A 21,919-nucleotide genomic window follows, 5' to 3' on the forward strand; every position below is an offset into this window, starting at 1 on the left:
CTATTTGCTCATTCTCATCCCGTTTTTACCGGAAGCGAGGGAGTTGACGTCATCGTATTCAGAAGATCCGTCATAACTCTGCGGAGGAGGCATCAAATCCTGGGCACCTGAATGAAGAAGGACAATGATAAGAAGACAGGTCAATGGATTCATAGACAGATCTACAAAATTACATCACAGATCCTGAGAACCCGGGCTGTGACATCACAGATCCTGACAAACAAAACTGTGACATCACAGATCCTGACAACCCGGGCTGTGACATCACAGATCCTGACAACTCGGGCTGTGACATCACAGATCCTGACAACCCGAGCTGTGACATCACAGATCCTGACAACCCGAGCTGCGACATCACAGATCCTGACAACTCGGGCTGTGTCATCACAGATCCTGACAACTCGGGCTGTGACATCACAGATCCTGACAACTCGGGCTGTGACATCACAGATCCTGACAACTCGGGCTATGACATCACAGATCCTGACAACCCGAGCTATGACATCACAGATCCTGACAACCCGAGCTGCGACATCACAGATCCTGACAACCCGAGCTGTGACATCACAGATCCTGACAACCCGAGCTGCGACATCACAGATCCTGACAACCCGAGCTGCGACATCACAGATCCTGACAACCCGAGCTGCGACATCACAGATCCTGACAACTCGGGCTGTGTCATCACAGATCCTGACAACTCGAGCTGTGACATCACAGATCCTGACAACTCGGGCTGTGACATCACAGATCCTGACAACTCGGGCTGTGACATCACAGATCCTGACAACCCAAGCTGTGACATCACAGATCCTGACAACCCGAGCTGTGACATCACAGATCCTGACAACTTGGGCTGTGACATCACAGATCCTGACAACCCGAGCTGTGACAAGGCAGAATAAATGGAATACTAAATGATGGAAGATAAAATATAAAAGGAAAGGGGAATGGATATAGGAAAGTGAGGAAGATGATGTATCCAGGCTGGAAGAACAGGACGGCTCCCTATACAATCAATAATGGATGGCTGTGGAAGAACCTGGGAATACCAAGCTGGGAAAGGGCTCAGGAACACTGAGCTGGGAAAGGATTCGGGAGCACCGAGCTGGGAAAGGGTTCGGAAGCACCGAGCTGGGAAAGGGTTCAGGAACACCGAGCTGGGAAAGGGTTCGGGAGCACCAAGCTGGGAAAGGGCTCAGGAACACCGATCTGGGAAAGGATTCGGGAGCACCGAGCTGGGAAAGGGTTCAGGAGCACCGAGCTGGGAAAGAGTTCGGGAGCACCGAGCTGGGAAAGAGTTTGGGAGCACCGAGCTGGGAAAGGGTTCAGGAACACCGAGCTGGGAAAAGGTTTGGGAACACCGAGCTGGGAAAGGGCTCAGGAACACCGAGCTGGTAAAGGGCTCAGGGATATCAAACTTTGGAAAGGGTAAAAGTTCAGGAAAACGGTAAAGGGTTCAGGTAAACGGAAAAGGGTTCAGGAAAACCAAGCCGGGAAATAATTTGGGAACATCGAGCTGGGAAAGGGCTCCGGAATATCAAACTTCGGAAAGGGTTCGGGAACACTGAGCTTGGAATAGGCCCAGGAAAACGGTAAAGGATCCAGGAAAACCAAGCCGGGAAATGGTTCGGGAACACCGAGCTGGGAAAGGCCTTGGGAACACCGGGCTTGGAATAGGCCCAGGAAAACCAAATTATAGACTGAATTGATATACAGACACGGAAAAGGATGAAGAGACTGGGGAAAGGATTTGGGAATCGTAAACTGGTGAAGGTTTTAGGAATACAGTAATGGGTCAGGATTAGGAATACATGGATATGTTAGGTTATAGTGTCACATGAGACCCTCATCCACTTACCTTCACCTGGGTATCTGTAATTCTCATACCAGTTGTGCTCCCCGGAGGAGGTACTAGAAGAACCCCGAGATCCAGCTGATGCTACAAAACAATCAAGGAGTGAATTATCCATCAGAAACACCCATGTCTATCGATCGAGCCTCACACTCATATACTCATCACCCCCTACACCCCTATAGACTGGACCTCACACTTCACATCCATAGTCCTCACCCTCTACACCCCTATAGACTGGACCTCACACTTCACATCCATAGTCCTCACCCTCTACACCCCTATAGACTGGACCTCACACTTCACATCCATAGTCCTCACCCCCTACACCCCTATAGACTGGACCTCACACTTCACATCCATAGTCCTCACCCCCTACACCCCTATAGACTGGACCTCACACTTCACATCCATAGTCCTCACCCCCTACACCCCTATAGACTGGACCTCACACTTCACATCCATAGTCATCACCCTCTACACCCCTATAGACTGGACCTCACACTTCACATCCATAGTCCTCACCCCCTACCCCCTCCTAAACCTTGTGGACGGCCTTCCCATAGACACACCCCTAAACCTTGTGGACAGCCTTCCCATAGACACCCTCCTAAACCTTGTGGACGGCCTTCCCATAGACACACCCCTAAACCTTGTGGACGGCCTTCCCATAGACACACCCCTAAACCTTGTGGACAGCCTTCCCAGAAGAGGTGAAGGTGTTATAGCTGCAAAGGGGCGGAGCCAACTCAATATTGAACCCTCCGCACTAAGACTGGGAGGCCATTATCTTATATTCACATATACAGTCACGGTAATCTCCTGTCTTTAGAGGATTGCTGGCACCCCATGGTACCAACAGAGAACCCCTGACCCTAGGAGCTTACCATCTGAGGTCTTTGACTCTTTCTCTATGGCCAATTAACCTCCCAGCAGGTCAGTGGAGGATGGAAACCAGAACATGCAAACTCCATGCAGATGGTGTCCCCTGGCCAGGACTTGACTTAGAATTGGTCCTTCACACGGCATTGTCCCTCTACAGGTTCACTTTAAAGGTGAATGCTGAGATCCAATGGAGTCACCAATTCAATATCCGTCATTAGAAATGACAACTTCTAATAATTCACTTACCCATCTCAGGGTTGGGGTATTCCATCTCAAGGTTGGGGTATTCCATCTCAGGGTTGGGGTATTCCACCTCTGGGTTGGGGTATTCCACCTCTGGGTTGGGGTATTCCACCTCTGGGTTGGGGTATTCAGTCATCGGAGGAGGAGAAGGAGCTGAGAACACGTCTTCCCGAAAAGAGTCTGAAAAATTCCAACTTCAGAGTCAACCTGACTGCATATGTCAGAGCTATAGTGACATTAACAGTAATAGGCCCCTTCCACACAGGGCGGTTCCATTGCAGCGGGGTCCGCCAGCTCAGCGGGAGATCTCTCTGTGGATTACTGCCGAGCAGGCGGGTGTGAAAGGGGCCATAGACATTAGAACGCACATTTTTTTATTAATTAAAAATCCTACAAACATAATAAAAACATATTTACATAAATACAAAATAAATAAAAATAGTTCACATCAGCACAGCAAAAACATAAAGAAAACATAATAGACCAACCTAAACAAAGCCATAACCTCCACCTAAACATGAAACCATTACACCATCAAACACAAGAGATCCTGAGACAGGGGTAGTACTGGGGCCACCACGTGAAGCCACATCCTTACCCTCCATCCATACTGTCGCTGTTACTCTGGTATCCACCCTCTTGCTGGTACTGGCACAGGCACTTTCCTTCATCTGTTGGAATCTCTCCTCATTCTCTAAACACAACACGGCTTTCCTTCAGAGAAGCAACCAGCTTCTCCTGATCCTCCAATGCCTCCTCCAGAGTCTTCCCTCCTACTGCTTCCAGACTGTGCAGAGATTTCTTTTTCCTGAAATCCGCTTTCCAGGACAGCAAGTTTCTGTTCCTCCTTAGTAATACAGCAAAGTCTGTTCACCACTTTATCCTGGAATGCGGATAAGGACTGCCCCTTGCAAGGGGGACAGGCCAGGATCAGTGGCGGCTGGTGACATTTTAGGATGGGGGGGCGCAAGACCCCGCCCCTCCACATTTGGTCCCTCCCACTTCTCATAAGCCCACCCCCTATAGAATACACCCACTCCGTCCCCCTGTATTCCACTTGCTTCCACTCATAGTGTCAGGAGTATACAGCTCAGCATCACAGCACAGAGTATATAGCCCCAGCATCACAAATCATGGTATATAGCGCAGGCTTACAGATTGGCGCAAACAAACTAAAAAATTACACTGTTAGTTATGAAGGACTCTAAATGGGCATGAGATTATCAGAGACTGCGGACATACTGCACGAGATTACCAGAGACTGTGGACATACTGCACGAGATTACCAGAGACTGCGGACATACTGCACGAGATTACCAGAGACTGCGGACATACTGCAAGAGATTACCAGAGACTGCGGACATACTGCACGAGATTATCAGAGACTGCGGACATACTGCACGAGATTATCAGAGACTGCGGACATACTGCACGAGATGACCAGAGACTGCGGACATACTGCACAAGATTATCAGAGACTGCGGACATACTGCACGAGATGATCAGAGACTGCGGACATACTGCACGAGATGACCAGAGACTGCACACATACTGCACGAAATTATCAGAGACTGTGGACATACTGCACAAGATTACCAGAGACTGAAGACATACTGCATTACTTGTCCTGCGACTTGGGAATTCAACGTTGCATGACAAGTCGTACCCCATATCTGTGCGACTTCAAGTCACAGCGACTTCAAAGTAGTCCCTGCATTACTTTGGTCGCACTTTGATGCAACTTGAGGTCCATAGACCTCCAGAATACACAGGCATTGCTTTAAGTCGCATCAAACTTTCAGACTGTTTTAGCCTGAAAGTCGCAAGATTCTGCCACAATTTTTTGCTGCGATTTTGCAGCGACTTGAAGCAATGCCTGTGTGTTCTGGAGGTCTACGGACCTCAAGTCACATCAAAGTGGGACAAAAGTAATGCAGGGACTACTTCGAAGTCGCTGTGACTTGAAGTTGCACAGATATGAACGGTTCTGATCAGGTCCAACTTATCCTGCAACTTTCCAGTCCCAAGTCGCTATTTCCACCAATTAAATATAAAAACCAATTGAATACGCGGGGGGGGGGGGGGGAGTATGGGTTCCCTTCCTGCCGCTATTTCCACCAATTAAATAATAAAAAAATAACATTTTAACAAGCCCGGAGGGGAGGGGGGATTGGATAAGGTCCAAAAAGAAATGAATGAATAAGCGGGGGGGGGGGATGGTTTGGCTATTTCCACCAATTAAATAAAAAAAAACAATGTTAAATACTTTTTTTTTTAACAAGCCGGGGGATTGGATGGGGTCCAAATAAAAAAATGAATAAGTGGGGGGGGGAGGGGGGGGGTTGGGTGCCGTCACAGCTGCTATTTCCACCAGTTAAATTAAATAAAAACAATGTTAAATACTTTTTTTTTTTAACAAGCCTGGTTTGGGTGGTGCCGTTAATGCTGCTCTTTCCACCTATTGACAAAAAAACATCTGAATCATCTGAATAAGCGGGGGGGGGGGGGGGGGGGGGGGGTGGTCGGCCGCTACGGTCGGTATTTTTGCCCAAAGTTTTTTTTTTTTTTATAGGTCGGGTGCGGGAAGGGGTCCGTTTGCTGGCTCTTGCATACATCAAACACACTTTAATTAGGCAGGGAGGGGGTTCATACCTGTTACTGCAGGCATGCTGGCAGATAGCTTCGAGGCGCACTCAGCTCCTGAGTCCCGACGTCACTTCCGGTTCTTCCTGAGACGTCGGGACTAGCACAGAGACGTGCGGGTGCACACAGAAAGTGTGCACCCAAGCCATAGAAAGACAGTCCATCGCGCCTGAAGCAAGTGGCGCGATGGAGAACGCCACAAAGGCATTTTTTTTTTGCCAATGTAGCGCCTCGTCTGCAATCCCGTGATTGCACAGACGTGGCGCTACCCACACAACACTGTGTCCAGCGCCCGGCGCTCGGACACAGTGCACCTAAGTACCTTTTTTGGAAAAAAAATTTCCTTAAAGGGACATGTTTAAATAAACATTTTTTTTTTTTTTTTTTTTTTTTTAGATTTTTTTTTTTTTTTTACTGATTGGGGGAGGGGGGCGGCGCCCGGGCGCCCTCTATGGACGGGCCGCCACTGCGCCAGGATACAATGCAGCATAAGGACATGGTGTAGGCCTCAGTGCCTCCACCTTTGGCTTCCCCAACATGGTTCATGCTTCCCTGGGAAAAGCCTGCAGGACAGGTCCCAGAATTGCTGCTTCTCTCAGCTGAGATCCGAACAGAGTGAGCCAACAGCACCTTGCAAAACAGCACCCCCTGGTGGAGAAGCTCTTCTGGTGCAGAGACTGATGTGACTGGCTCAGGCCCCGTACACACGAGGGGATTCCTCCTCCGGATTTTGATCCGATGGCTTGTACACACCATTGGATCAAAATCCGCGCGGAATACATCCGCGGTGACATCCGCGGTGATATGTCAAAGCTATATAAATGTGTAATAATACGCCATGTCCAAAGACTTACGATAAATCTGTAGTACAGTAGAACCTCGGATTACGAGTATAATCCATTCCATGAGAATGCTCGTAATCCAAAGCACTCTCATATCAAAGCGAGTTTCCTAGTTAAAGTCAATGGAAACGAAAATAATTTGTTCCGCATTGACTTCAATGGCATGCGATACCGCATGCGGCCAGAGGTGGGGGAGGGCGCTAGAGAGCCTCGGAAAAACACACGGAAAGACCCGAGACAGCTCAGCTGACCTTGGCAAACCTCGGAAAAGCTCGGGAACAGTGTATTTCCAAGTCTTTCCTATCAATTCCGTTTGGCTCTGCTCGGCTCCCACCCCACCCCCCCCCACCTCAGGCCAAACGCGGTTCTGCACACCGTTTTGGCTTAAATCCTGCTTATTTTGTGAGAAAACACTCGCAAACCGAGTTAGGATTTAAAAAAATAATTGCTCATATTGGGAAACACTCGTTAACCGCGTTACTCGCAATCCGAGGTTCCACTGTTATGACCTATTTTGGTGGTTCCGGCAAATTCTATCTTTATTATAAAAACCGAGAGGAAATGATACAAACTCACCCTGAAAGGTGGCGAGTGGCTTTGGTGGGGCGCTGCTGAACCCGTAATCTTCCTCGTCGTCCATGGCTGCTGTGGGGGGCACACGTGGGATGGTGGCTGGTACTAGAATACAAGAGATCAGAAATCCACAATGAAGGACAATGACGATGTTTGATCGTTATCTTCCGGTCTATAGGTTGGAGTAACACATGTGGGGGGTCATTGAATGGCTGAGCTCTGATCTCTACAATGTCTGTACAATCTCCCAGGTAGGGTGATTGGGTGAAGGGATCTATGGTACAACGATGGAGCCAGGTGTCTTACTCCGGAATTTACCTTCAGATGAGACCATTCGACTTGTTTAGGTCACTACCGTCCTACAAGAAGCTTCAATGATTGGTCAGATGGTCCCCATCTCTGGTCTATGGTCGGTCTCAGGGTCGGGACGAGGAGTGGGCAGGAGGGGAGGCTGCCCCTGGCACAATGGTTTATTGCAGGGATGGGAGGTAACCTGACCCTAACCCTAAGGGAAAGGGGGGCACAGCTTGGCATCTTTTGGGCGCTGGATGACCTTGTCCCGGCACTGGTCAGTCTTATACTAAAATCTCATCAAATAAGACAAGGAAGCACGAAATCTGTAATACTGTCCTTGGCCATCGCTTGGGGAGGAGAGACCAAGGCTGCCAGTGTGCCAACCTCCGGAAGGTGGCACACCTTCCCTGTCCTCTGCCAGCATCCATAGAGCAGACATGCAGCCCAGTGTCTCCTCTACATACTGGTGATAATACGAGACACCACACTACTACTTACCTGGCTCCATGCTGCGGGTACGTGGGCTTGGCGGGATATGACCGGTATAAAGTATTGGGATCTGTAGAGAATCATCTAGAAAACACAATAAGTACCAATTATTCAGAAGAAAGCAGCGGAATGCCAATCAGAAATATATCAATTGGTAAAAAACAGATTGTCTCTCCTTGTGTGTCCTCCATAATGGTCATTCTTCCTCCTTCATCCAACCATGGAGGCCACCATGGCTCCTCCCTGAATTCCTAATAGAGGCCACCATGGCTCCTCCCTGAATTCCTAATAGAGGCCACCATGGCTCCTCCCTGAATTCCTAATAGAGGCCACCATGGCTCCTCCCTGAATTCCTAATAGAGGCCACCATGTGTCCTCCCTGAATTCCTAATAGAGGCCACCATGGCTCCTCCCTGAATTCCTAATAGAGGCCACCATGTCTCCTCCCTGAATTCCTAATAGAGGCCACCATGTGTCCTCCCTGAATTCCTAATAGAGGCCACCATGTCTCCTCCCTGAATTCCTAATAGAGGCCACCATGGCTCCTCCCTGAATTCCTAATAGAGGCCACCATGTGTCCTCCCTGAATTCCTAATAGAGGCCACCATGTCTCCTCCCTGAATTCCTAATAGAGGCCACCATGTGTCCTCCCTGAATTCCTAATAGAGGCCACCATGTCTCCTCCCTGAATTCCTAATAGAGGCCACCATGGCTCCTCCCTGAATTCCTAATAGAGGCCACCATGTGTCCTCCCTGAATTCCTAATAGAGGCCACCATGGCTCCTCCCTGAATTCCTAATAGAGGCCACCATGGCTCCTCCCTGAATTCATAATAGAGGCCACCATGGCTCCTCCCTGAATTCCTAATAGAGGCCACCATGTGTCCTCCCTGAATTTCTAATAGAGGCCACCATGTGTCCTCCCTGAATTCCTAATAGAGGCCACCATGTGTCCTCCCTGAATTCCTAATAGAGGCCACCATGTGTCCTCCCTGAATTCCTAATAGAGGCCACCATGGCTCCTCCCTGAATTCCTAATAGAGGCCACCATGGCTCCTCCCTGAATTTCTAATAGAGGCCACCATGGCTCCTCCCTGAATTCCTAATAGAGGCCACCATGTGTCCTCCCTGAATTCCTAATAGAGGCCACCATGTGTCCTCCCTGAATTCCTAATAGAGGCCACCATGGCTCCTCCCTGAATTCCTAATAGAGGCCACCATGGCTCCTCCCTGAATTCCTAATAGAGGCCATCCTCTCACCTTCTTGAGCCCCCATAGATGCTATCCTGTCTCCTCCCTGAACCCCTAGTACAGGCCATCCTGTATCCTTCCTGAACCTCCTTAGAGACCTTTATGTCTTCTGTCTTTTTCCCCAATAGAGGCTGTTCTGTCTCCTGCCTTATCCCACCACTGAAGCCCTTCGGTCTCCTGCCTGACCACCCCATAGAGACCATTATATGCTGCCATAGGACACCTCTCTGGGGGGATGTCTCCTGCCTTATCCCAATATAGAAGTCATCTTGTCTTCTGCCTGAGCCCCCCATATAGGCTGTCCTATCTCCTGCCTTATCCCACCACTGAAGCCCTTCGGTCTCCTGCCTGACCTCCCCATAGAGACCATTATGTCTTCTGCCTTATCCCCCCATAGAAATAATCTTGTCTTCTGCCTTAGCCCCCCATATAGGCTGTCTTGTCTCCTACCTTATCCCCAATATAGGCTGTCCTGTCTCCTCCCTTATCCCCCATAGAAGTCATCCTGTCTCCTGCCTGAGCCCCCAATAGAGGCCACCCTGTCTCCTGCCTGAGCACCCCATAGAGACCATTATGTCTCTTGCCCTATCCCTCCCATAGAGACCATTCTGTCTCCTACCTTACCTCCAATAGAGGCCATCCTGTCTCCTGCCTGAGTTCCCCCCTGTAGAGGCTATCCTGTCTCCTGCCTGAGTTCCCCCCTGTAGAGGCCATCCTGTCTCCTGCCTGAGCCACCATAGAGACCATTATGTCTCTTGCCCTATCCCTCCCATAGAGACCATTCTGTCTCCTACCTTACCTCCAATAGAGGCCATCCTGTCTCCTGCCTTATCCCACCATAGAAGTCATCTGGTCTCCTACATGAACACCCCATAGAGACCATTATGTCTCCTACCTGAGCCCACATAGAGACCATTCTGTTTCCTGCCTGAGTTCTCCCCTTAGAGGCCATCCTGTCCCCTGCCTGAGCCCCCATAGAGATCATCCTGTCTCCTGCCTGAGCCCCCATAGAGACCATTCTGTTTCCGGCCTGAGCCCCCATAGAGACCATTCTATTTCCTGCCTGAGTTCCCCCCTTAGAGGCCATCCTGTCTCCTGCCTGAGCACCCCATAGAGACCATTATGTCTCCTGCCTGAGCCCCCATAGAGACCATTATGTCTCCTGCCTGAGCCCCCATAGAGACCATTATGTCTCCTGCCTGAGCCCCCATAGAGACCATTATGTCTCCTGCCTGAGCCCCCATAGAGACCATTCTGTTTCCGGCCTGAGACCCCATAGAGACCATTCTGTTTCCGGCCTGAGCCCCCATAGAGACCATTCTGTTTCCGGCCTGAGCCCCCATAGAGACCATTCTGTTTCCTGTCTGAGTTCAGCAAAAAGAGGCCACTTTGGCTTCTGCCTAAGGCCAGGTCTGTTAAATGAGACGCTGTGTGGGCCACCATAGAAGAGGAAAACTTCCGGCCAAGGAAGTCTTTGAAGTACTCCTTCAGAATGCAGAACAAGAAGGTGAATCCACATGAGAAGGTTTTACTGAAGTTCCATACGAGGGATGACATCAACATTTTAGGGTCACACAGGTCTCCTTTATCGGGGTAACAGAAAAGGAGGCACGTGTGACCCCGAAATATTGGTGTCATTTCTCGTATGGGACTTCAGTAAAATCAAGCAAATAACCAGAAGTCAATGCCTTAGATCCCACACTTGGCCGATTCGGGATCATGTTCAGAATTGTGCCGATTCATTCTACATGGCACCCCAAATGTGGTGCGTATTTTCCCCAATTGTCTTGTGTAAAAAGGGGCCACAATGTGTTTTCTGAGCTCCTATGGTGCAACAAACAGGCATAGGCCAGCCCATTCCTAGAGATACACTAGGACTTCTCTACCACAGCCCTCCTCGGGGGATGAACATTGATTTAAGCTCCCATCAATGTGAGGATTGGCTCGGCCCTATGAGGCTCTTACACAAAAATGTTATGAATTATAAATAGCAGATGACCGAATACTGAAGGGGGAAGGTGTGATAACATGTTTCCTGACCTGGGGGCTGGGTTGGTCTCAGCGTAGAGGCTCTGAAATCCCTGTATTCATTGTGTCTGATCAGCGATGGATTCTGCTGTGTGGATTCTGGTAGAAAACAGAAATCAGAATAAAGTCACACACTAATTACAAACCCTACACTTCAACCTAACCCAAGTCTTGACCCTAGCCCTGACCCGATGATCAGCCTAACCCTAACCTTGGTCATCAACCAAACCCTAACCTTGGTCATCAACCAAACCCCAACCTTGGTCATCAACCAAACCCCAACCTTGGTCATCAACCAAACCCCAACCTTGGTCATCAACCAAACCCCAACCTTGGTCCTCAGCCAAACCCCAACCTTGGTCCTCAACCAAACCCCAACCTTGGTCCTCAACCAAACCCCATCCTTGGTCCTCGGCCAAACCCCAACCTTGGTCCTCAGCATAACCCCAACCTTGGTCCTCAACCAAACCTCAACCTTGGTCCTCAACCAAACCCCAACCTTGGTCCTCAGCATAACCCCAACCTTGGTCCTCAACCAAACCCCAACCTTGGTCCTCAGCCAAACCCCAACCTTGGTCCTCAACCAAACCCCAACCTTGGTCCTCAACCAAACCCCAACCTTGGTCCTCAGCATAACCCCAACCTTGGTCCTCAACCAAACCCCAACCTTGGTCCTCAACCAAACTCCAACCTTGGTCCTCAGCCAAACCCCAACCTTGGTCCTCAGCCAAACCCCAACCTTGGTCCTCAGCATAACCCTAACCTTGGTCCTCGGCCAAACCCCAACCTTGGTCCTCAGCCAAACCCCAACCTTGGTCCTCAGCATAACCCTAAACTTGGTCCTCAGCCAAACCCCAACCTTGGTCCTCAGCCAAACCCCAACCTTGGTCCTCGGCATAACCCTAAACTTGGTCCTCGGCCAAACCCCAACCTTGGTCCTCGGCCAAACCCCAACCTTGGTCCTCAGCATAACCCTAAACTTGGTCCTCGGCCAAAGCCCAACCTTGGTACTCCACCAAACCCTAAATATGGTCCTCAGCATAACCCCAACCTTGGTCCTCAGCATACCCTCAACCTTGGTCCTCAGCATACCCTCAACCTTGGTCCTCAGCATAACACCAACCTTGGTCCTCAGCATAACACCAACCTTGGTCCTCAGCATAACACCAACCTTGGTCCTCAGTATAACCCCAACCTTGGTCCTCAGCATAACCCCAACCTTGGTCCTCAGCATAACACCAACCTTGGTCCTCAGCATAACCCCAACCTTGGTCCTCAGCATAACCCTAAACCTGGTAACTCTTCTGTAACACTATGCCATATAATATTTCTTACTCTTCTTTAATCGGAGTCTCCAGATGATGGTTGTGAAGAAAAGGACAGACATGAGGAGAAGGACGAGGAGGAGAGAACAGACGATAACGAAGTAGGAATGAGTGGAATCACTGCGGACAGGAGGTGACCCTAAGACACAAAAAGTTGGGATTAGTGGCATAAAGCTAAACAGAAATATAAAGGGAACTCCTCCCCTAGCACATAAAAGCCTCATAAATGACCTTCCATTCTAAAGGCCACCATCCGAGGACAAACCTGGGCAGAATACGGGGCAGCAATTTTGAAGTCTCTTCATATTCAGTTCCAACCAACCACAATTCACACCAACAACCACCCTGACACAGTGGGGGGATTCTGCAGTCCAGAAGATGGTGATGTGTGGGCAGTGGCGGTGCGTCCATAGTGGGCACAGGAGCACCACCCCCTCTCTCCTGCACCCAACAATCGACAATAGATTTGTGCATTGTATGAATCTATCCATTGTCACCGCTGCCGCCCCCTATTCAGGTGTCCGGCCCCTTGTCGAGCGCCGGCCATCTGAATTACAGCGGCGGGGGTGTTCTGGAAGTGCTGATTATGAATGAATGAATAGCGCTAGAAATGCGCACTGAATTCGCCTCTAGGCGCTTTTTGCAGCCAGTGTCTGCTTGGCTGGTGCAGTCATTTACCCCGTAGGATCTCGACACGCTTGGGACACACAGTCATACACACATATATACATATATATATATACTGGGCCAATTTGGACAGGATCTAGTTAACCTACCAGCATGTCTTTGGAGTGTGAGAGGAAACCAGAGTACCCGGAGGAAACCCACGCAGACACAGGGAGAACATGCAAACTCCAGGCAGATGGTGTCGTGGTCGGGATTCAAACCAGCGACCCTTTTTGCTGCTAGGTGAAAAACTGGCCGCGTTTGATGGGGCAAACTGGTGACGTTTGATGGGGCAAACTGGTGGCATTTGATGGGGCAAACTGGCCGCGTTTGATGGGGCAAACTGGTGGGTATTGATGGGGCAAATTGATGAGCAGAGTGGTGGCAATTGATGGGCACAGTGGCTGCAATTGATGGGCACAGTGGCGGCAATTGATGTTTTTTTCAGTTTGTTTGCCCCCCAAAAATTTGGAGCACCAGCCACCACTGTGTTCAGGTGAAAGGATGATGGAGCGTTGCCACCCCCCCCCCCCCCATAGAAGATAATAAGAAGCCACCATCATGGCTGGAATATTCCTCTCGGTGGGTGGAATGAGCGGACGCTTCTGTGAAATGATAAATACGACCATTATACATTATTATCCATAAATAATACCTGTCTGGAGAGAAGTCGGGTCGGAATGTGTGCTGGATGACGTCACTGTGGTCATCTCATCATAGAAGTCACCTGACCCTGGAGAAGACAAATCATCCAATGGAAACACAAAGAGAGAAAAGTAAATAAAGGAAGAAATAGGTGAGAGAATTTACCGCAGAAAGGATTTTGATAACTTCTACAGCAAAGTGTGTGCCGGGTGGGGGGGGGGGGGGTTGTGTGTGCCGGGTGGGGGGCCAGTTGGGGTTGTGTGCGTCGGGATAGTGCCAGCTAGTTTCCCTTTCCCAGAGCGGCTCCAGACGTCCGGGAGGCCATGAAATCGGTCCATGGTGAGATCACCGACAGGAAGATCCCTCTCCATCATCTGTCCATCCTTGCAGAAGACTCCTGACCCGCCATCCCTTGGTACTTTCCTCCAGCAGAGAAGGGTCAGGCAATCCAGCAAGGTGGGTCATGTGGGACAGGTGACCTTCCCGAGACCTCCAGCACTCCCCCAGCACCAAAATACACCATATGCCCAAAAGTATTGGGACACCTACCTTTACACATATATGAACTTTAATGGCACCCCAGTCTTAGTCCGGAGGGTTCAATATGGAGTTGGCCCCGCCCCTTTGCAGCTATAACAGCTTCACCTCTTCTGGAAGGCCGTCCACAAGGTTTAGGAGGGTGTCTATGGGAAGGCCGTCCACAAGGTTTAGGAGGGTGTCTATGGGAATGTTTGACCATTCTTCCAGAAGAGCATTTGTGAGGTCAGGCACTGATGTTGGATGAAAAGGCCTGACTCACAGTCTCCTCTCTAATTCATAGCAAAGGTGTTCTATCAGGTTAAGGTCAGGACTCTGTGAAGGCCAGTCAAGTTTCTCTACCCAAACTCCCTCATCCATGTCTTTATGGACCTTAGTCAAGTTCCTCCACCCCAAACTCCCTCATCCATGTCTTTATGGACCTTAGTCAAGTTCCTCCACCCCAAACTCCCTCATCCATGTCTTTATGGACCTTAGTCAAGTTCCTCCACCCCAAACTCGCTCCTCCATGTATTCATGGACCTTAGTCAAGTTCCTCCACCCAAAAAACTTGCTCCTCCATGTATTCATGGACCTTAGTCATGTTCCTCCACCCCAAACTCCCTCATCCATGTATTTATGGACCTTAGTCAAGTTCCTCCACCCCAAACTCGCTCCTCCATGTCTTTATGGACCTTAGTCAAGTTCCTCCACCCCAAACTCCCTCATCCATGTCTTCATGGACCTTAGTCAAGTTCCTCCACCCCAAACTCGCTCCTCCATGTCTTTATGGACCTTAGTCAAGTTCCTCCACCCCAAACTCGCTCCTCCATGTCTTCATGGACCTTAGTCAAGTTCCTCCACCCCAAACATGCTTATCCATGTCTTCATGGACCTTAGTCAAGTTCCTCCACCCCAAACTCGCTTATCCATGTCTTCATGGACCTTAGTCAAGTTCTTCCACCCCAAATTCGCTTATCCATGTCTTCATGGACCTTAGTCAAGTTCCTCCACCCCAAACTCGCTCCTCCTTGTCTTCATGGACCTTAGTCAAGTTCCTCCACCCCAAACTCACTCATCCATGTCTTCGTGGACCTTAGTCAAGTTCCTCCACCCCAAACTCGCTCCTCCATGTCTTTATGGACCTTAGTCAAGTTCCTCCACCCCAAACTCCCTCATCCATGTCTTTATGGACCTTAGTCAAGTTCCTCCACCCCAAACTCGCTCCTCCATGTATTCATGGACCTTAGTCAAGTTCCTCCACCCAAAAAACTTGCTCCTCCATGTATTCATGGACCTTAGTCATGTTCCTCCACCCCAAACTCCCTCATCCATGTCTTTATGGACCTTAGTCAAGTTCCTCCACCCCAAACTCGCTCCTTCATGTCTTTACGGACCTTAGTCAAGTTCCTCCACCCCAAACTCCCTCATCCATGTCTTCATGGACCTTAGTCAAGTTCCTCCACCCCAAACTCGCTCCTCCATGTCTTTATGGACCTTAGTCAAGTTCCTCCACCCAAACTCGCTCCTCCATGTCTTCATGGACCTTAGTCAAGTTCCTCCACCCCAAACATGCTTATCCATGTCTTCATGGACCTTAGTCAAGTTCCTCCACCCCAAACTCGCTTATCCATGTCTTCATGGACCTTAGTCAAGTTCTTCCACCCCAAACTCGCTTATCCATGTCTTCATGGACCTTAGTCAAGTTCCTCCACCCCAAACTCGCTCCTCCTTGTCTTCATGGACCTTAGTCAAGTTCCTCCACCCCAAACTCACTCATCCATGTCTTCGTGGACCTTAGTCAAGTTCCTCCACCCCAAACTCGCTCCTCCATGTCTTTATGGACCTTAGTCAAGTTCCTCCACCCAAAAAACTCCCTCATCCATGCCTTTATGGACCTTGCTTTGTGCATTTGTCGGCAGTCATGTTGGAACAGGAAGGGGCCATCCCCAAACTCCTCCCACAAATTTGGGAGCATGAAATTGTCCAAAATGTCTTGGTATGCTGACTGCTTAAGAGTTCCCTTCACTGGAACTAAGGGGCCAAGCCCAACCCCTGAAAAACAGGCCCCCACCCCATAATCCCCCTCCACCCCCACACCATAATCCCCCCTCCCACCCCACACCATAATCCCCCACGCACCATAATCCCCCTTCCACCAAATGATTTGGACCAGTGCACAAAGCAAGCTCCATAAAGACATGGATGAGTGAGTTTGGGGTGGAGGAACTTGACTGGCTTGCACAGAGTCCTGACCTCAACCTGATAGAACACCTTTGTGATGAATTACAGCGGAGCCTGCGAGCCACGCCTTCTCATCCAACATAGTTACATAGGAGGTGAGGTTGAAAAAAGACACAAGTCCAACCTCTGTGTGTGATTATATGTCAGTATTACATTGTAAATCCCTGTATGTTGTGGTCCTTCAGGTGATTATCTAATCGATTTTTAAAACTATTGATGCCCCTCCCCCGCTGAGACCACCGCCTGTGGAAGGAAATTCCACATCTTTGCCGCTCCTACAGTAAAGAACCCTCTACATAGTTTAAGGTTAAACCTCTTTTCTTCTAATTTTAATGAGTGGCCACGTGTCTTATTAAACTCCCTTCCGGGGAAACGTTTTCTCCCAATTGTGGGGTCACCAGTCTGGCATTTGTAAATTGAAATCATCTCCCCTCTCAAGCGTCTCTTCTCGGTGCCTGACCTCACAAATGCTCCCATAGGTCAAACATTCCCATAGACACCCTCCTTGTCACGTACCTGGTGGAGATCAAGCTGGAGAGGGGGCTTCTCTTGCACCTCCTGTCTGACACCCCTGCTAGCGATGACAGGGAGTGACGGACACAGAGTGGCACGAGGGCTGATGTAATGAATGGCGCTGGCTGAGTGTTGGCAGGAACCAGGTGGCTGGAGAGTGCTGAGCAGACTCTGAGAACGGGAGCTCCGTAACGCTGGGTCAGCAGATGGAGGCGTAGCCGGGACGTGAGCCAGGAGGTCATCAACAGCCGGACAGAGCAGGTACTGAGACGAGAGGCGTAGCCGGGACGTGAGCCAGGAGGTCGTCAACAGCCAGACAGAGCAGGTACCGAGACGAGAGGCAGAGACAGGACACAGGAATGGTTCGGTACACAGTCGGGCAGCAAGGTGCAGGAACATCAGGCATAAGCGGAGTCAGACACAAGCCAGGATCAGGTAGGCAGGTGGAGATCAAAGAGTAGGTTCAGGTGAAGCCGGGTCAAGACACAGAAAACTGGGATCAGAACGGGTAACAGGCACTAGCTGAAAGACCACTCAGCAATGTTCATGTGTCAGTGTTGAGTTTAAATAAGGTTACTTGGCGCCCATACGTGCATGTGCGTGTGAACACGTGCACATCAGTGCGCGCCCATGCACCAATACAAGTCCTTCTTTGTGCACACACTGGTGTGCCCGCGCTTGTGCGCAGGTGCGCGTCTGTTGGCCGGACTTCTCTTACACTCCTAAACCTCGTAGACGGCCCTCCCAGAAGAGTTGAAGCTGTTATAGCTGCAAAGGGCGGGGCCAACTCAATATTGAACCCTCCGGACTAAGACTGGGGTGTGATTAAAGTTCACATAAAAGGCAGGCGTCCCAATACTTTTGGTAATATAGTGTATATACTGCACACAAAAAACATGAAATAAGAAATGAAGGGTTCAGTGAAAATCAAATCACGAATAAAAAGGGATATTCCGATTTTTTCCTTACTATTGCAGACGATGCCCACGGCCTTGGCTTGGCGGCAGGTGTTGGGGTTCTTGGTTAAGATCTTGCATTCCCATAACGAGTAGGAATGAGAACACAGAAAGGTCACGCTCGTACTCAGTGTGTGTTCATATTTGGCGTTTTTCACAAACGATCCGCAGCCAAGAGCTTTACACACTTTGGCGGAATCGTCATCGAACCAGGACCCGTCACACACCGTCGCCCAAACTCCGTCCATATAAACTTCCAGACGACCCGAACAGTTGTTGGGACCTCCAGAGAGGCGAACTTCACGATGTCCTGCATGAGAATAAACAGAGCAATGCAGAGTCACCCGCATAACCACACAATAATGTTCTCCAATACTCTGCTTACCCAAGTGGTTCATTCATTGCAGAGGACTTCGGAGAAGAGTTACTCATCAATGTACTCCGGCTTTACCATGCTGAGAGTATCTGTTCCAGGAGGGACAGTAATCACCTTAGGCCAGCCTTCCTCAACCAGGGTTCCTCCAGAGGTTGCTTGGGTTTCCTCAGCAAGGACCACTATGTTATGAGTATTCTTCCTACTGATCTTCAATGTAAGGGACATTCTTCTCACTGATCACCAATGTAAGGGACATTCTTCTCACTGATCACCAATGTAAGGGACATTCTTCCCACTGATCACCAATGTAAGGGACATTCTTCCCACTGATCACCAATGTAAGGGACATTCTTCCCACTGATCACCAATGTAAGGAACATTCTTCTCACTGATCACCAATGTAAGGGACATTCTTCTCACTGATCACCAATGTAAGGAACATTCTTCTCACTGATCACCAATGTAAGGGACATTCTTCCCACTGATCACCAATGTAAGGAACATTCTTCTCACTGATCACCAATGTAAGGACATTTCTTCTCACTGATCACCAATGTAAGGGACATTCTTCCCACTGATCACCAATGTAAGGGACATTCTTCTCACTGATCTTCAATGTAAGGAACATTCTTCTCACTGATCACCAATGTAAGGGACATTCTTCTCACTGATCACCAATGTAAGGGACATTCTTCTCACTGATCACCAATGTAAGGGACATTCTTCTCACTGATCACCAATGTAAGGGACATTCTTCTCACTGATCACCAATGTAAGGAACATTCTTCTCACTGATCACCAATGTAAGGGACATTCTTCTCACTGATCACCAATGTAAGGGACATTCTTCTCACTGATCACCAATGTAAGGGACATTCTTCCCACTGATCACCAATGTAAGGGACATTCTTCCCACTGATCACCAATGTAAGGGACATTCTTCCCACTGATCACCAATGTAAGGGACATTCTTCCACTGATCACCAATGTAAGGGACATTCTTCTCACTGATCACCAATGTAAGGAACATTCTTCTCACTGATCACCAATGTAAGGAGCATTCTCTCACTGATCACCAATGTAAGGGACATTCTTCCCACTGATCACCAATGTAAGGGACATTCTTCCCACTGATCACCAATGTAAGGAACATTCTTCTCACTGATCACCAATGTAAGGAACATTCTTCTCACTGATCACCAATGTAAGGGACATTCTTCCCACTGATCACCAATGTAAGGGACATTCTTCCCACTGATCACCAATGTAAGGGACATTCTTCCCACTGATCACCAATGTAAGGAACATTCTTCCCACTGATCACCAATGTAAGGGACATTCTTCCCACTGATCACCAATGTAAGGAGCATTCTTCTCACTGATCACCAATGTAAGGGACATTCTTCCCACTGATCACCAATGTAAGGGACATTCTTCTCACTGATCACCAATGTAAGGAACATTCTTCTCACTGATCACCAATGTAAGGGGCATTCTTCCTCTCACTGATCACCAATGTAAGGAACATTCTTCCCACTGATCACCAATGTAAGGGACATTCTTCCCACTGATCACCAATGTAAGGGACATTCTTCTCACTGATCACCAATGTAAGGAACATTCTTCTCACTGATCACCAATGTAAGGGACATTCTTCCCACTGATCACCAATGTAAGGGAAATTCTTCTCACTGATCACCAATGTAAGGGACATTCTTCCCACTGATCACCAATGTAAGGGGCATTCTTCCCACTGATCACCAATGTAAGGGACATTCTTCCTCTCACTGATCACCAATGTAAGGGACATTCTTCTCACTGATCACCAATGTAAGGGACATTCTTCTCACTGATCACCAATGTAAGGGACATTCTTCCCACTGATCACCAATGTAAGGGACATTCTTCTCACTGATCACCAATGTAAGGGACATTCTTCTCACTGATCACCAATGTAAGGAACATTCTTCTCACTGATCACCAATGTAAGGGACATTCTTCCCACTGATCACCAATGTAAGGGACATTCTTCTCACTGATCACCAATGTAAGGGACATTCTTCTCACTGATCACCAATGTAAGGGACATTCTTCTCACTGATCACCAATGTAAGGGACATTCTTCCCACTGATCACCAATGTAAGGGACATTCTTCTCACTGATCACCAATGTAAGGGGCATTCTTCCTCTCACTGATCACCAATGTAAGGGACATTCTTCTCACTGATCACCAATGTAAGGGACATTCTTCCCACTGATCACCAATGTAAGGAACATTCTTCCCACTGATCACCAATGTAAGGGACATTCTTCTCACTGATCACCAATGTAAGGAACATTCTTCTCACTGATCACCAATGTAAGGAACATTCTTCTCACTGATCACCAATGTAAGGGACATTCTTCTCACTGATCACCAATGTAAGGAACATTCTTCCCACTGATCACCAATGTAAGGGACATTCTTCTCACTGATCACCAATGTAAGGAACATTCTTCTCACTGATCACCAATGTAAGGGACATTCTTCTCACTGATCACCAATGTAAGGGACATTCTTCCCACTGATCACCAATGTAAGGAACATTCTTCCCACTGATCACCAATGTAAGGGACATTCTTCTCACTGATCACCAATGTAAGGGACATTCTTCCCACTGATCACCAATGTAAGGGACATTCTTCTCACTGATCACCAATGTAAGGGACATTCTTCCCACTGATCACCAGTGTAAGGGACATTCTTCTCACTGATCACCAATGTAAGGAACATTCTTCCCACTGATCACCAATGTAAGGGACATTCTTCTCACTGATCACCAATGTAAGGGGCCGCCTTCTCACTGATCACCAATGTAAGGAACATTCTTCTCACTGATCACCAATGTAAGGAACATTCTTCCCACTGATCACCAATGTAAGGGACATTCTTCTCACTGATCACCAATGTAAGGGACATTCTTCCCACTGATCACCAATGTAAGGGACATTCTTCTCACTGATCACCAATGTAAGGAACATTCTTCTCACTGATCACCAATGTAAGGAACATTCTTCTCACTGATCACCAATGTAAGGGACATTCTTCCTACTGATCACCAATGTAAGGGACATTCTTCTCACTGATCACCAATGTAAGGAACATTCTTCTCACTGATCACCAATGTAAGGGACATTCTTCTCACTGATCACCAATGTAAGGGACATTCTTCTCACTGATCACCAATGTAAGGGACATTCTTCTCACTGATCACCAATGTAAGGGACATTCTTCTCACTGATCACCAATGTAAGGGACATTCTTCTCACTGATCACCAATGTAAGGGACATTCTTCTCACTGATTCCTGTTGATCACCAATGCAGGGGATCCCTGAGATTGGAAAGTAATTTCAGGGTTTCCTCCATGGTAAAAGGGTTGAGAAAGGCTGACCTAGGTAGGTAGTCCCTTTTACTTACCAGCCTGGAGAATCCACCTACCAAAAGACTGCTGTAGCTTGTTTCAATCGTTGGCTCCCCATGATAAGTAGTAACCCACAATTGGTAGTGAAAAGGTATAAAAGGATTTCATTTTTG

At 48.6% G+C, this 21,919-nt stretch overlaps 1 protein-coding gene across 1 annotated transcript; it reads right to left on the reverse strand.

The window, feature by feature from the left end:
• LOC120935208 (T-cell differentiation antigen CD6-like) lies at positions 1-18,317 on the reverse strand. Its single transcript, XM_040347375.1, has 9 exons — positions 17,981-18,317; positions 13,749-13,826; positions 12,438-12,566; positions 11,115-11,201; positions 7,834-7,908; positions 7,045-7,146; positions 2,987-3,163; positions 1,862-1,942; positions 1-107 (listed from the first exon to the last, which is right to left on the reverse strand). The coding sequence occupies exons 1-9, from the start codon at positions 18,315-18,317 to the stop codon at positions 1-3; spliced, it is 1,173 nt and encodes a 390-aa protein (XP_040203309.1).
• Positions 18,318-21,919: the final 3,602 nt, after the last annotated feature.

This window comes from Rana temporaria, chromosome 4 (genome assembly GCF_905171775.1).
Source record: "Rana temporaria chromosome 4, aRanTem1.1, whole genome shotgun sequence".
Classification (NCBI taxonomy): domain Eukaryota; kingdom Metazoa; phylum Chordata; class Amphibia; order Anura; family Ranidae; genus Rana; species Rana temporaria.